At 59.4% G+C, this 15,694-nt stretch overlaps 1 protein-coding gene across 2 annotated transcripts in view; it reads right to left on the reverse strand.

Moving 5' to 3' along the window:
• Window positions 1–2,231: 2,231 nt before the first annotated feature.
• The window catches only part of CARD11 (caspase recruitment domain family member 11), a 31,743-nt gene continuing 18,280 nt past the window's right edge, over window positions 2,232–15,694 (reverse strand). The window contains exons 13-23 of one of the 2 annotated variants that reach the window (XM_007467421.1): window positions 14,355–14,487; window positions 13,582–13,783; window positions 13,036–13,162; window positions 10,534–10,774; window positions 9,791–9,887; window positions 9,318–9,413; window positions 7,674–7,809; window positions 6,721–6,900; window positions 6,295–6,419; window positions 4,769–4,884; window positions 2,232–2,898 (exon numbers count right to left, since the gene is read on the reverse strand). In XM_007467421.1, the coding sequence (XP_007467483.1) occupies window positions 2,694–2,898; window positions 4,769–4,884; window positions 6,295–6,419; window positions 6,721–6,900; window positions 7,674–7,809; window positions 9,318–9,413; window positions 9,791–9,887; window positions 10,534–10,774; window positions 13,036–13,162; window positions 13,582–13,783; window positions 14,355–14,487 (1,658 nt within the window). In that variant the 3' untranslated portion in view covers window positions 2,232–2,693. The remainder of the gene's footprint in view (window positions 2,899–4,768; window positions 4,885–6,294; window positions 6,420–6,720; window positions 6,901–7,673; window positions 7,810–9,317; window positions 9,414–9,790; window positions 9,888–10,533; window positions 10,775–13,035; window positions 13,163–13,581; window positions 13,784–14,354; window positions 14,488–15,694) is intronic. The other variant, XM_007467422.1, reaches the window with a different exon arrangement.

Here is a 15,694-nt window from a genome sequence, read left to right on the forward strand (position 1 = left end):
CCCCCCCCCCCACAATTATATGCGAGTTGCGGGTTTGGTTATTCTGCACAAGTCTGAGAATTCTGAAGTTAAATAAATAAATAAATAAATAAAAATAAATAAATCAGCAGGCCTTTTACTCCGGGACTTCTTTCCAGTCACGTCTGTCCCCTTGGCTCTAAGTACTTACAAGGAAGCATGGTTTCTAAGTGGAAACACGATTGCCTGGGCTTGGGGAAAATTTACTATTTGACTTAGAGTTCTAACAAGATGGAAGCAGAAGACCTTCCAGCTCCTGCATCTCCTCGTGTGGCAGTTTATCTGGCCCTAAATAATCACAGCTGGACCTCTGGAATCATGGCCTCTCCAGACCCAGCACATCCAGCTTGTTTCTGGGGGCCGTTTTGGAGAAAAAAGCATCGCTTACTGGCTCTTGGAGGAATTTGGTATTTTTAAAATAAATTTATTAATTTTATTTATTATTTTTGGCTGCATTGGGTCTTCATTGCTACTCTACATTGCGCTGCATGGGCTTCTCACTGCAGTGCCTTCTCTTGTTGCAGAGCATGGGCTCTAGGCACACGGGCTTCAGTAGCTGTGGCACGCGGGCTTCAGTAGTTGTGGCACGCGGGCTTCAGTAGTTGTGGCACGCGGGCTTCAGTAGTTGTGGCACGCGGGCTTCAGTAGTTGTGGCACACGGGCTCAGTAGTTGTGGAGCCCAGGCTTAGTTGCTCTGCGGCATGTGGGATCTTGCTGGACCACGGCTCGAACCCGTGTCCCCTGCATTGGCAGGGGGATTCTTAACCACTGCGCCACCAGGGAAGCCCTGGAGGAATTTTTTACTTTTTTAAGGCATCATACTCCCAGGCAAACTCAGACCCTGGGCTGTAGAGATGGATCATCACAGGGAGGAGAGAACCCGGCCCCCTCCTAGGACCCCCCCACCCCCAACTCATACCTCCCAGGGCTCTGTGGTGCTGATGCGATTTCTAAGAGTTGAAATGCTAGAAACTGCTACAGGACACACGCTATTGTTTTAGGATGAGGTATTTGTTAAGAGTTCTTTTATTAATAACTCATATCTTCAATAAAACGTACCAGAGGGTCATCAACTCATGTCCATGGTATCTGAAACCATAAAGCAATGCAAAACTATGTCTGTTAAGAATTGCTCGAGACTGCAAGTAACTGAGAACCAAAATAACAGCCACTGAATACAAGAGAAAAATTTATTTCAGTCTCATGTAAAAGAAACCCAAGCAGCAGTCCTGGGCTGCAAAGTGTCATCAGTGACTCTGGCTTTCTGTTCCACCATCCTCCGTGCAGGGTTTCCCTCTTCAAGGGCACCTCAAGATCCAAAATGACTGCAGGAGATCCAGCCATCACGTCTGTATTTTAGGCAGGAAACGGGAGGAAGGGCTGTTTGTCTGCTTTGTCTCTCTACCCTGAACCTTGCCTCACATTTCTTTGATTACTCTAGCTGCCAGGGAGGCTGGGGACTATGGTCTTTTAGCTGTGCACGTGGTTTCCCAGGATAAAACCAGGATTCGGTTGGTGAGAAAGGCAGTGTAGACGTGGATTATCAACGAGCAGTTGCTCCCACAACTCCCATGAACACACAGACCTAGGTCTGAACCCCAGCCTGCTACCTACCAGCTGCTGAATGAATACTCGCCATGGTGCCAGGCTGGAGCTGGCCTGGTTTGGCTGTGCCTGTACTCAGGAAGTTTGCATTGAGAGGGTCAAGAAGAATGGTTCTAGAGCCCATAAAGCCTTTGCTGTCTGCTGTGGAGGGAGTGTGGCTCCTGGGCCGTGGGCAGTAAGCCCACCGGAGGGCCTTGGCCCATGTACTGTTTCCTGAACTGAAAGATGGATCGAGGCTGCATCGCGTAGGATGCTACCGGCACAGAGAGCCGGAGCACACGTGCGGGGGACCTGGGTCAGGAGGGCCTAGCCTGCGGCTGCAGCCAGGGGACGCAGGGGTGTAGACGGTGAGACCTTCCCGGCAGCCCATGAAAGGTGTGGGGGGGCCCTTCCCAGGGTGACGATACAGTTTATCGCCCAAATCAGGAAGCAACTTAGCCAGAGGGGGTGCTGTTAGTGATCAGCCCCAAACCCAGCTGTAAATCAGGCCTGTCCTGGGAAAACTGGGATGCACGGTCACCCTACCTTCACCCAGCATATGACATGGGGCCTGAACTGAGCTCGCTGGGAGTGGTGCCGAAAGCCTCTGCAAACTATTAAACAATTGGTTGAAAACAAGGAATTGGAGAAATTTTAATGCACGAAAAACAACAGGGCACACCTCCCCTTCTGTCTGGGAATGCGCATATCCTGTGTCCCGAGGGCTGGGGGATGCCTGACTTTCAGGTCCCCTCCCTACGGGCAGCACACCTATTCCACGCGTGACATTCAACTGCTGTTCCGGCTTCCAGGGGCCGCTGGCCTCCGACCTGGCTCTGTGTCCTTCGTGGGGTCCTGTCTCCCGACTCACGCCTGCAGGGCTGGCCGACTCAGCAGGTCAGCCCTCGGTGGAGTGGACCACTCCCTGCTCCCTCCCGACCAGCATCTGCCCCCGGGGGGCTCCCTGGAGGGTCTCCCTTCTCCCTCAACGGGAGGACGGGGCCCCCAGGCCGTCTAGGCAGCAGGACGCCCTTCGCCCCTCGGCGGGACCCCCCTCCCGAGTCCCGTTGGGACTCAGCGGTGCCCCCGCCTCACAGCTGGTCCTCGTCCACCCAGACGGTCTTGCGCTGCTCGTCCCCGATCTTGTCTTTAATGACGCGGAGCAGCTCCTCCACGCTGCCCCACATGTCCGCCTCCACGCTGGCGTAGAGGCACGGCAGGGCCTCCAGCTCTTTCTCCTTCAGCCGGCACAGGCGCAGGAACTCCTCCTCAGTCTCCGGCCGGGCCAGCATCTTCCTGCGGGCGGGCGGAGGGACAGGGAGACGCACAGGGGTGCGGCTTGGCTGGGCGGACCCCTGCTGTGGGGGTGGGGCCCACCCCGCCCGCCCGACGCTGCCTTCCCCGCTTTGTTTCTCCATCGCGTCTACCACTTAGCACCTTACGCACTGTCCCCTTTTATTCTGTTCATTAGGGAATCCTAAGAGGCGGGGACTTTAAAAAGCAAGTCTTTTTAATTGTGGCGAAGTACACGGAAAATAAAATTTCCCATCCTGACCACTTGTAAGTGTACATTTCAGCAGTGCTTAAGTTATTTGCAGTGAAGTGCATCCATCTCCATAACTTTCTCGTCTTGCAAAACTGAAACTCTACCCATTAAACGATCACTTCCCCCTGCCTCTCAACCCCTGGCACCCACCCCTCTACTTTCTGTCTCTGTGCATCTGACCCCCCCAGGGATCTCATAGAAGTGCAAGTGCACAGTGTCTGCCCTTCTGTGTCTGGCTTGTTTCACTGAGCATCATGTCCTCAAGGTCCAGCCATGTTTCACCATGTGTCAGTTTCCTTCCTTTTTAAGGCAGAATCGTATTCTCTCGTAGGGATGGACCACATTTTGTTTATCCATTTATCTGTCAGTGGACACTTGGGCTGTTTCTGCCTTTCGGCTACTGTGAATAACGCCGCTGTGAGCATGGCCGTGCAAATACCCCTTGAAGACCCTGCTTTGAATCCTTCTGAGTCTAGACTGAGAGTGTGATTTCCGGATCACATGGTAGTTCTATTTTAATTTCTGAGGAAACTCCTCACTGTTTTCCGCAGCAGCTGCACCCTTTTACGTTCCCAACCAGCAGTGCGCAAGGGCTCCAACTGCTCCCCATCTGGGCCAACAGGTGTGAGTTTCTGCGTTTTGGACAGCAGCCGTCCTAACACGTGGGAGGCGGTGAGGTGGGGACTCTGCACTCTTTTGATCACTCATGGGGTCCCGGGCCTGGCACTTAATAGGCGCTCGGTAAATATTTGCGGAGTGAATGGAGTGGCCTGACGCCTCTCAGTGTCAGCTGCAGTTGTGTTGCGAGGAAGGGTGGGGATCAGAGATGGTGCCATGTGACAGGCAGGCCACGCCCCTCCCCCACACCTCAGCATCACCCTGACTTCCTCTTCCTAGCAAATCTTACCGCTGACCCTTCAACAATCACACAGGCCCGACCTTGAACACGGACCCAGAATCGGACCTTTCCTCATCGCCCGCCAGACAGGATGTGGTCCCAGCATCACTACCCCTCGTGTGGGCTGTCACAATGCCTGTGTCTCAACGCAGCAGCCAGCGGGGCCTTTACATCCCTTACTAGATTAAGTCACTCCTCAAAACCGTCAGTAGCTCCCGTCTCACTCAGAAGGAGACGTCACATCCTTCCGTGGCCGACACGGCCCGGTGTGGTCTGGACCCCCTTCGGCCCCAGTCACCTCTCACCGCTCTGCCCAGCACACTGGCCTCCTCTGGGCCATCCCCGCCTGGGGGTCTGGGCGCCAGCTGTGCCCTCTGCACCTGCAGGGCCTGGCCTCACTGTGGTGGGTCCTGCTCCAATGCTAGCTTCCCGGACCACCTGGGTCCCAGGGCGCCCCCATCCCTCCCGCCACCCATCCTCCTGGGCGCGTTTTGCGTGCGTGTGTGTGTGTGTGTGTTACTGTTTCCATTGCTGGAGGGGTCAGGGCCATGTCCCCCTGGACTGGGGACTGACCTTCGATAAGGGTTCGCTAAAGGGATGCTCGGGGGGCGGGGGCGGGCCCAACACTGCCAGCTGTTCTTGGCGGGAGCCCCAGAGGCTTGGTGAGGTCGGGGGAGTGGAGGGGTGCTTTAGGGCCCCTGCGGGGGGTCCCGGAGCCCTACCTGAACTTCTTGATGTTCTTCTCTGACACCCGGACGAAGAGCACGATGGGGTAGATGCGGGACTTGATCAGGTCCCTGGCGCAGCTGATCCCGGCCTCCAGCAGACAGTGCTTGTTCTGTGAACACAGTGGCCGGCGGTCGGCGGGGGCCCGTTGCCTCCTCGGCCTGTGTGGGTGCCTGGGGCGGGTCCACCGGGCAGGGTCTGGCTCCACGGGACAGAGCCAGGGGCGAGACAGCCCCGCGTGCCCCCCGCTGAACCAGAGAACGAGCCAGGCAGAACCCAACCTCTGAGAGACAAGGCCCCCCCCGTCCGGACACCTGGCTCCCGCTGCACAGGGATGGGTGCTGGCAGAGCCCCGGCGCCCAGCCCGGGGTCAATCAGGCAGTGTGCGTGAGTCTTAATAAAAACCCAAGTCAGTGTGGAGAACACCTGCTCCTCTATTTTGCCGGCGGAGGCGCTCTTGGTACTAGGACGGGGTGGGTGGAAAACACAGGGAAGGTGAGGCGGCTGGACGGTCCCGGGAGGATGCAAGGGCTCTCAAGCACGACTCCCTGGGGCCGGAGAGCGCGTCGTTTCTGAAGGGCGATCCCTGCTTTGCTGAAGGTGCCACTTAAGCCTCTGCACTGAAACTTGAATATAGAAAAGTGCACGCGCTCCTAAGCCTGCAGCTCAGTGGATTTTCACAAAGTCCAGGTCCAGTGGCAGAGAGGGCCAGCCCCAGGCCCCTGCACCCCCGGTCACCACTCCTCTGTCTCTCCAGCAGAGCCACTGCTGGATTTCTAACAGCACGGATTCCGGGATGGGAACCCCTTCGCAGCCAGAATGTTCTCAGCTCCAGCCCTGCCCACTCACTGTCCATCGGCTCCGGCTGTCACAATTCCCTAAGCTTTAATACCCAACAGACCCTTCAAGGCTGGCTGACAGCTCTGCCCATGCTTCGACCCGTGTGACGATGCGGGAGGGGGCGGGAGTGACCATCGGCTGGGCGGCAAGTTCGGAATCTCCGGCTGGACTCCTGTCCTTGCCACCCCCCAGGTCACCGTCCCAGACTCTGGGGCCGTGGTCATCCTCGTGGGCCGAGAGCCCCGCCTTCATCCGGCCCTGGAGCGAGGAAGAACTCCACGCTCAGAGCCGGCCAGGGTCTCAAAGCCTGGCTCCAGCAGACTCCAAACTGCGTGCAGACGCCTTTTCTGCGTCACTGCCAAGAGCCCTTCTGACGGTCCACTTCCCCCACTCGGCGAACACGGTGCCTGTCGCCCGCTTGCTCGCTATCTCTGGCCCCTGTTATCACAGCCAGGCGCACACACATGCCTGAACAACGCGGACCAGAGGACCACCACCAGGAAGCCATCAGACACAGAGGAGGTTCCCGATATAAATGCACGTCGGAGCCGCAGGACAGGGCTTGGAGACGTTAGCACGTGGCAGAGGGAGAGAGGAAGGTTCACCCGTGGGGAGGTGAGAGCATCGCCCTCTCCATGGCGCAGGTGGCTCACAAGCCCTGTCAGCCTCCCGCCGGCCTCACCTTGGCCGCCACAGCCTCGATGTGGGCGGGAACGACACATTCAAAGGAGTTGGGGTTCTTCTCTCGGGAGTAGATGATGGTCTCTGTCTTCTGCTTTCTGAGGAACTCGTCTCTCGTGACAACATCTGTGGGGAGAGGAGCCAGTCCTGAGGGCAGCACAGGTGGTCTCGGGCCGACTGTCCCGTCCAGGCTCCGCCCTGCTTCCTGGGCTCGACAGTGCTGCGTGTCTGATCCCTTTCTGGCCGCATGGAAGTGAATCTCGCCTCATCCACTAGACCCCGAGGCTTCTCAACTGAGGGCGAGGTCAGGGTCCCACTTTACAGGCCCCACGGCAGCCAGCCATCCACACCCTTCCGTCGGCTCCTGAGGCCCTGATGCAGGAGGCGGGGGAGGGGAAAGGAGGGCAGCCTGCAGCGGGGAGCTCACCCGGCTTGCACATGGTGAACTCCATCGCGCCCCCGGAGTTGAGCAGCTTCTGGACCAGAGCCTTGGCCAGCATGGTGGGCGTGAAGAGGACGGGCCGGCGGCGCTCGCAGTAGAAGGCACGCACCAGGCTATAGGGGATCAGGCTGAGGTTCTTGCCGAGCTCGCTCTCGGGGTCCAGCTCTGGGAGGGGACAGGGAAGGGCTGGTACTGCCTGGGGCAGGGGCAGCCCAGGTGCCCTCTTGGCTCCATGGAGCCTTGAAAACCATTTGGGAGTGGGGATGAGACACCGGGGGCTAGTTCTCAAAACCCGCCGCACAAATCGACGCAAGCCGGCGGCCCAGGACGCCCTTCTGCCATCCAGGCAAGTTTACGGAGTGACCTGTGGACCGGGCTCTGTTTTGGGAGCTGGGCCAACGAGACGGCCCTGCTCACAGGCCAGGAGGCGCCGGCAAGAAGCGCGTAACACACTCCAGGTGCTAAGCTGTCCAGGGAGGGCCTGGGCTGAGGCTGGAGCGGAGAGGCGCCCCTGGCCCTCGTCACCATCAGCGCCGGGGCCAGCGTGGCCCTGGGAGGGCTTGCTCGCCGCCGGCAGGGCCTTCCACAGGGGACTGCACACCGGGAGGCCCCTCGCTGGCTTCACGATAAATGGCGGTCGGTGCTCAGCGGGGAGAGAATCAATACGTAAACGCTCCAGAGCAAACAGCTCCAAATAACACGGGTGTCCGGGCTCAAACCAAGTACGGCGGGCGTCGGTCGGGGGAACTTCGCAGGATGCGCCCGGCGGCTGTCGGTCCTCCCGGCCAGGGCCGGGCAGCTCCTCCCCAGGCGGTACCCTTGCTTTGGAGGGAGCAGACGTCCCAGCCCCACTCTCGGGGGCCCCCGCGGCCCACCCAGACCCCTGAGGCCGCCGGGCAGGCATGGGGCGGGGAGGGGCTGGGTGGTCGGCACCACACCTTCTTGCTTCTCGGTCAGGAGCTTCGCGGCGTCCAGCGAGGTCCGGGCCAGGCTCCCCCGCGGGCTCCCCGCGACGATGCGCACGCGCTCGTGGCTGTTCATCCGCTTGTACTTGTTCTCGGACCTGCTGACGAACTGCGGACAGAGGGGAAGGGGTGGAGGAAGGCGTAACCCGGGCTCCGGAGACCTCCGTTCAGATCCGGGCTCTGCCCCGGGTGCCTGGGTCAGTCACGCCCCCTCTCAACGCAGGGGACACCTAGCAGGTGGCGCAAGTTCTTTAGCTGCCTGGGCGCCGTCAGTAGGCAAGTAAGCGAACAGATGCTCACACTCTCTTCCCCGGCTGGTCCCAAGCAGGCCCTCAACGGCGCCCCCCTGCAATCCCACCCACATCTAGGGGATCCGCGGGCACTGTGAGGCCTGGAGCGCACCGGCTGTGGAAGACCCCTGGCCGCCCCCAAAACGGCCCACCCGGCGGGGGGGTGCAGGTGACTTCACCCCCTGCCTCGGCATCCCCGAGTCTTCCGGGGGAGTGCCTGAGCCCTTCTACCATTCAGAGTTGAGTCCTGGAGGGCGGAAAGGGATGCCCAGCGGTGGACACCATACTCCCTGGGCTACTTTGAGCCTCTCTACACCCTCCCTCTGCAGGGAGGAAAGTCCAGGGAGCTGGGATGTCAGCCCTGCTCTGTTGTTAACCGGCCTTCGAGTGAGTCACCCAAAAACTCAGGGTTTTGGACTCATGCATGACGTGCGGGCACAAAAAAGTGTGGTCTCACGTGGTCCTCCTTCAGGGGTGCCTCGGACTTCACCAGGGTTCCCTTCCACCTCCGTAAGTGTCTTTCTGCTACCTGTTTGCCTCCACCTGGGTTTTAGGGTCACACTGTGGACCATTTCTCTGGGTTTCCTATGTTCCGACATTAGGATGGAGCCATGGAGTGACACACTAGCTCTGCTGGGGCCTAATTAGCACAGAGCCAACACGGGAACATCCTTGCGGGGCTACATCTTAACAGTACTCTCAGCTTTTGTGAACTGGTGATAGAGAAAAAGTCTGCATGGAATGCTTCTGCGTTTATGTGAAATCACTTCTGAACACATCACCCATGAGGCTGTTCAATGTTCCTCGTACAATAATCCATGCCAAAAAAAAAAAAAAAAAAAAAAAAAAAACCCTCTTAGAATCCAGTAAAAGGGAAAAATTTTTCCTGGTTCCAAAGACCTAAAACGTTTTGGCACCAGGTAAGATATAAAGACTCTGTTGGGTTTCCCTTTCTTCCCTGGCTGCTAGGATGCTCAGAGATAAATTAACGCTCAATCTGTGGACCTGGATATCTGGAATGTTTGTTTTCCTCTCCTCACTTTTCCATTAATATTTGAGCAGCTAAGATGTTTAAGTTTCTTTTAGCCCTAAGTTTGCTCAAATCTTTTATGAAAGCGAGGTTTGCTTCCAACAGGTGCAGACTGTCTACCGACCCGTCACTGTGAGGATAAAATGGGACGGAAGATGTAAGGTGCCGTGAAAAGCTGCAAGTGGGGGACAAACACAGAGCACTGCTGTTCTGATACAGCCTCCTCTTCTCGGTAGGGAGAGGGCAGGGCTGCGGCAAAACGTGGCTGAAGGTCAGCAGGCGCTCCGAGAGCTTTACCTGAAGGAGCTGGCCGAAAAGGAAACTCGCGCGTGAGAGGCGGGGGCTGACCCGGGGGTCCGCAGTGGGAAGCGGTTCTTCGGGCTGCAGGGTGTTCTGAAATCAGTTTAGCAACCGGTCAGACCCGCTGGCACACTGATGCCGCGGAGAACGGGAGACGGCTCCCAGCCCCGCTCCGTGCTCGCGGCGGGAGAACACCCGTCGTGGATCAAAGCACTCCTGACAGGGGAGCAAGCTCAGGGGGTGAGAGGAGCCTCGGGACTTGTTCCAGCAACGACCGGAGCCGGCAGAGGGGACCGTGCACTGCAGCTGGGGAGGGTGCAGAGGTGGGGCTCCTTCTGGAGGGGGCGGCCCTAAGGAGCCCGGCTCCCTGCAATCCACCATCCCACAGAGACGGATGGCTCCCACTTGGGATCCCCTCCAAAAAGGGCCCGGGAGGTGGTGTGAAGCCGGCGGGGTGCTGGGTGACCTACCCGGAGGGCCCTCAGGGTGTGGTGGGCCGTGTCCACCTCCTCCCGGCTGCCCCGGTGCACCAGGCGCTGCAGCTTGACCAGGAGGAGCTGCTGGGCTCTGGGGAGGTGAGAGGGGAGGGCGGAGCCTCAGGGGTTGGAGAGACCCCAGGGCCGAGCCTGGGGAAGCCGGCGGGGGCCTGGCCCGGGCAGGGGGCTCTACACAGTGTGTGAGCTCTGAGCCCCAGAGGTACACCAGGGAGGGACTGGGCACTGAGCATCTGGCTTGAATCCTGCCTCTGGCACTGACTCATCTTGGTACTGGGGCAAAGTCGCTTAACTTCTCTGAGCCTCGGTTTCCTCATCTGTAAATCTGGTCTACTGAGGCTGGCCAGCCTTGCAGGGCTGGCCTGGGCAGCAGAGTCAGAGTCTGTGGATGCTGTATAGATGCCCATGGCGGCTAACCAGGGGCAGGCTGATGCTCAGCCCTTGGCGGCTACTGCTATATAATTACAGAACGGTGTTGGGGAGGTGGGCTACGGAAAAGGTGACTGTCGAACACAGGGAGCATAAACTCAGGCTCTAAGCTGTCCAGTAATGATGGAAAGACGGCACTCTGGGATTTTGTGAAGCAACGGGATCTAAGAGAGCAACATTCCTGGGGGGCTTCAAAGAGGAGGAGGGAATGGGGGGCGGTCACTGGTTGGCAGGCAAAGGCTCCCCGCCGTGAGCCCCTCTGCCGAGCTGCACGGCCCCATCGGCCTCACCGGCTGTAGCTGGGGATGGTGCCCATGTCCAGGTCGTGGTCCGTGAAGGGGTCGACCCGCGCACACAGCCACTCGTGCTTGTCCTGGTACATGGTGTCGCGGACGTGCACGATGTCATCGCACTTCAGGGACATGGAGCAGGCGTCCAGCTGGCTGGAGATGTTCAGGTTGAGCCGGATGTAGAAGGAATCCCCCGACGTGATCAGGCCCTCCTCCATGTCCTTCAGCAGCTTCCGGTACCCTGTGGAAGGAGGAGACGCAAAAGCCATCGGTGAAGGGCCTCCCGCTGCTGGGCTCCCCGCGGATGACACCCCCGTGATGCGGTCCTCTCATCACGGGGGTGTGGTTAGGGAAACGTCTGTCCTCCCCGGTGAGCAGCTGAGTTACGGATGGCTTTCTCTCTCTGTCTTGGCTGCCAAGAAGCTCAGAGCGAAATTTTGTGCCAAGCTGCAGCAAATCTAGGACCTCTGCTGCGATCTCCATGTCCCTCCCTACCGACACACGGCGCTTGTGTTCTACCATTTTTATCTTTGATAGGTAACTTACGTGCAGTAAACCCCATCATCCTTAAGCATTCTGCACGACGGATGTTCACGAGTGTCTAGACCTGGGTAACCACCACTTAGAACCTTCCTTCATGCCCACGTCAGAGCCCTGCAGGGGTAACCTCTGTGCCGACTGCCAGCAGCACAGGTAAGCTCTGCCTCGCTTCATGTAAGTGGAAGCAGACGGTACGTGCTCATCCGCCAGAACGTGTCTGACATCCACTGCACGTCATGCCTGTGAGCTTCAGCCGCGATGCTGCATCGTAGCATCGTGTGTGCTTTTTTTTTTTTTGGTGTGGACCGTTTTCAGAGTCCCCATTGAATATTGCCTCTGTTTCATGTTTCCGCTCCTTGGCCACGAGGCATGTGGGATCCCAGCTCCCCAACCAGGGATCGAACCCACACCCCGCCACACTAGAAGGAGAAGTCCCAACCACCGGAAAGTCCGGTGTGTTCTTTTTCATCGCTGTAGGGTATTCCACGTGGCGCTGATTTATCCTTTCTCTGGTGTGCACATTTAGCCCGTTTCCAGTTTCCGGCTACTATGGATACCTCTGCTATGAACACTCTTACACCTTTGTGGACGTAGGTACTCATTTCTCTTGGATGTATTCACAGAACTGGAATTACTAGGTCACTGATTGTGTATACATTCAGCTTTGGGAGATACTGCCAAATGGTTTTCCAAAGTGGTAGGACCACGGCACACGTTTTAACCTTAGTTAACACCATTGCCCTTTAGTGTGAAATTTTATGACTCCCTTTGGAAGGAAGCAGGGCATAAAACTATGAATACAATAAATGCAGTAACTTTCAGCAAACGTCCAAGACGTAAATCCATAATACAAATCCTGAAATCAGCCCCACATGCAGACAGCCATAACACAGTGGAAGCTAAAACAGTCCTAATTGCCAGGCCCAGAAACAGTTCCTCAAATGCTATGTCTCACAGGCCACACCTCACACGCCAGGGAGACTTGGGCCAGCAGGCCTGTCTGACCATGGAGAGACGGGGTTCCCGGTTGGGCCCTTCCCACCCACCTAGGCGGAGTTAACACCAATCACCATCTGACGGCTCCACCACCCGGGAGGAAACAGGATCCTGCCAGAGGGAGCCCTTCTTCCACTGAATTCCAGACGCAGGGCTGCTGCTACACAGAGCCAGGGGGCTCTGCTCGTACTGGGTTCTGTGGCACCGGGGCTGGTGAGCGGGGCAGTGCCTGGAGACTTACTGCTGGGCTGGGAGGCCGGCCTGGCAGAGGGGAGGAGCCCGCCTGCAGGAGGAGATGGCTGGGCCCCGTATTTGGGGACAGAGCATCATTGTCTTCTGCACTGACCGGGCACTGCTGGGAGGGAGCACGCGGCAAGCAGGCGGCAGTGGGGGACCGCTAGAGAGACAGCGGCTATTTATGCTCTGCTGAAACATTCATGAGCCCCTGGTGGTTAAAAATAAGATCCAGCTGCAGAGATAATCAGGCAAGAAAACACCCAGAGGTGAGAACGAGAACTCAAGAGTTTGGGAGAAGGAAGACGCTGCCTAGGAGTCTGGGCCGAGAAAGAGGAGACACCCTGAAAAAGCTGCCGGGGGGCCAGATGAGAAGGGGGTGAGGCCCGGCTGTCCTGCAGCAGATGGCCTGGCCGCGGTGTGGCTCAGTGGCCCTGCGGGTGCAGGCGCGGTCACCCCAGAGTCACTGCCTACGTCAGGGCCAGGAAGCCCGAGAGAGAAGAAACAAACCTCAGCCTCGCAGAGAGAGGGGGGAGCTGGCCAGGCAGTCTGCTCGTGGCTGGACGTGCCGCCTCCACCGCGAGTGGGGCACAGGCCCGAGGCATGCCAGGGCAGGTGTGTGCCCGCGTGTGTCAGCGCGTCTGCCCTTCCCGCCCCACACCTGCCCCCTCAGTCCTCCTGATGAGCAGATGAGCAAGGGGAGGGACCGCCCGCCCCGCCTGGGGTCTTCACCTTCCTGGTTGAGCTTGTAGTGCAGTGTGACGGGACCACTGCACCTCTGGATGGTCCAGTGCACCTCCTCCTTCGTGCACGTCTCCAAGGGGACGCTCTGCTTCTCGCCTTTGATGCAGCCTTCTAGCTAGATATCAAAGACACATTGTCCTGCTTGGGCTCCACGGCGAGGCGAGCGGAGCTGCGGGGGTGAGACTGCCCCGCCAGGGAACAAAAGCACCTCTCCTCAACAAAGACCAGCTCAGCGCTGCTGAGGGAAGAAAGCATCGCACTTAAATGGGGTTCACATGCCTCCCGCCCACCGCCCGGAGCACGTGTGCGCGCGCGTGCACAGGCTCTAGGAACACGAGCGAAGAGTCGTGGAGAGAAGGGCCCGGGGAGGGGCTTCCAGAGAGGAGCTGACAGGCCCGCCCCCTGGCAACCCCTCCTCCTGGCCGGGAATCCGCAGCTTAATGCAGGCTTGGGGGTGGGGGGGTCCCTGCGCTGTCAGCAGCAGATGTGCAGAGGAACCAGAACTGCTGCCTCCCCCAGCCCCCAGGCCCTCACCAGCAGCAGCTGGTGGCCCTCGCGGAGGCCGGCCTTCTCGGCCAGGGAGCCCGGCTTGACCGCGTGGACGAAGCTCCCGCGCGCGTTGCCCCCGAGCAGCGTGAGCTGGGAGATGAGGCTGTCACTGCTCAGCGTGGTGTGCTGCACCGAGGGCCCAGGGCCCCGCACGTGCCCCACGGACGTGACAGACGGCCGGAAGGGTCTGGGTCGGGAGATAAGACGGGGGTTAGGCAGCTGTATCTAGGACTCCCGGCCGGGACACCCAGAGAGCGGGGCCTGGGCTGCAGCGTCCCCGGGGAGTCACAGCAGCAGCCACCTAGGAGAGAGCTGGCGACCGGCTCCTGCTGTCACAGCACACACCAGCAGCAGGGGCCCCGGGACACGCTGCCACCGGGAGACGGAGGTCACACACGCCCCGGCTGCTTGCATCGGGTGCAAGGGCTGCCGGCCCCTCCTCGCACACCGGGAAGGCTGCGTGGGCACAGCCCACCGGGCTTCGGGGAGTCACGGGCGGGGCCCAGGGCCGGTCCGCCATGAGAAGCCCGTTCCTTGCCTCTGCCGGGCTGTGTGGCCACGGGCAGGCCCCTTCCTACGTGGGCCTGACTGGGAGCCAGGGGCAGTGATTTCTGACTTTGGGACACTATGATTCCCAGACTTTGATGCTAGAACCCGGGTGCCGTGGACGATCCCCTTTGCAGGGGATCGAGCGGAGAGCAGCCTTCGCCTCATCCCTGCCCCTCAGCCCAGCCTCCCCTCTCTCGTGGCCTCGGTACCTTTCTAGAGAGAACTTCCTGAACACGAGGTTGACCTGCTCCAGGTCGTAGGCGTCCAGGCCCTCGGACTGGTGCGAGGAAGAGGAGGAATGGGTGGAGGGCGGCCCAAAGGGGAACCGCTCGTGGCTGTCATCTGTGAAGGCGCAACGGATGCTTCAGGCCCCCGAGCGGCCGGCGCAGCGGGGAGGGCGGCACGCGGCCTTCCCGACACGGCCGAGGCGGCTCCTCCCTTTCTGCCTCCCGGCAAATCCTCCCCGCTCCCCGGACGAGGGAGCAGCCTCAGCCAGCGGGTCCCGGGGGCCCTGGGGGTATAGGGTCCGGTCCCGGCATGGCATCCTCTCCATCAGAGCCATTCCCCCACCTCCAGGGGGGAATCTGGAAAGGGGCCGCCATTAGCAGGCACTTGCTCTGCTTTGGAATCGGGGTCCCAATTTTCATCTGGGGACCTCAGGTCTAACCACCATCTACCGGCCTCTGTGGGTCTGGGGCGGGGCTGCAGGACCAGCGTGTGGACGGAGTAAGGGAGCCCCCTCTCCTCCCAACTCGGCGGAACCCCGAGCCCCCCAGGGAAAGACGCCCACCCTGCACAGCTCAGGCCGCTGGGACGCGAGACCTGCAAGCCCTGCTCTGGGCCGATAACAAAGGCTTCTCTGCAGAGAGAATTTGTCCCGACACTGCAAAACGCTCTGGACGGCTGCCCAGAATTCTCTTCCCAGCTCTCCCCTTTCCAAACTCCTGGAGCTCTTCCCATCACCCAGCCTCGATTAGGTGCCGACCTCTCTTTAACACTTGAAAGCTGCTGCTGGTCACCAATTAAGGAGAGCCACTAATCTTTCATTTTATCTGTTGGCAGCCTGAGCTGGCGAGGGGTGGAGGCAGGCTGGCGGGAGCCCTGGAACCGAGGGGGCTGGCGGGCCACACCCGGAGGACTCTGAGCCCGGCTCCATGCTGCCAGCTCCACGGGGCCCGAGGACGCTGCCACCATCCCAAGGCGCCGAGCCACCTCCCGAGAAGCCGGAACCCTTCCTGTTCTCCCTCCTGTCCATCCGGTCAGAAGCTCAGGTCTGGGGACTTCCCTGGTGGACCAGTGGGTAAGACCCTACTCTCCCAGTGCAGCGGGCCCAGGTTTGATCCCTGGTCTGGGAACTACAACCCACATGCTGCAACTAAGAGTCTGCGTGCCGCAACTAAATGATCCCACATGCCGCAACTAAGGCCCAGCGCGGCCAAAATAAATAAATGATAAAATAAATAAATAGGGGCTTCCCTGGTGGCGCAGTGGTTGAGAGTCCGCCTGCCGATGCGGGGGACGCGGGTTCGTGCCCCGGTCCGGGAAGATC

This window comes from Lipotes vexillifer, unplaced genomic scaffold (assembly GCF_000442215.2).
Source record: "Lipotes vexillifer unplaced genomic scaffold, Lipotes_vexillifer_v1.1 scaffold1451, whole genome shotgun sequence".
Classification (NCBI taxonomy): domain Eukaryota; kingdom Metazoa; phylum Chordata; class Mammalia; order Artiodactyla; family Lipotidae; genus Lipotes; species Lipotes vexillifer.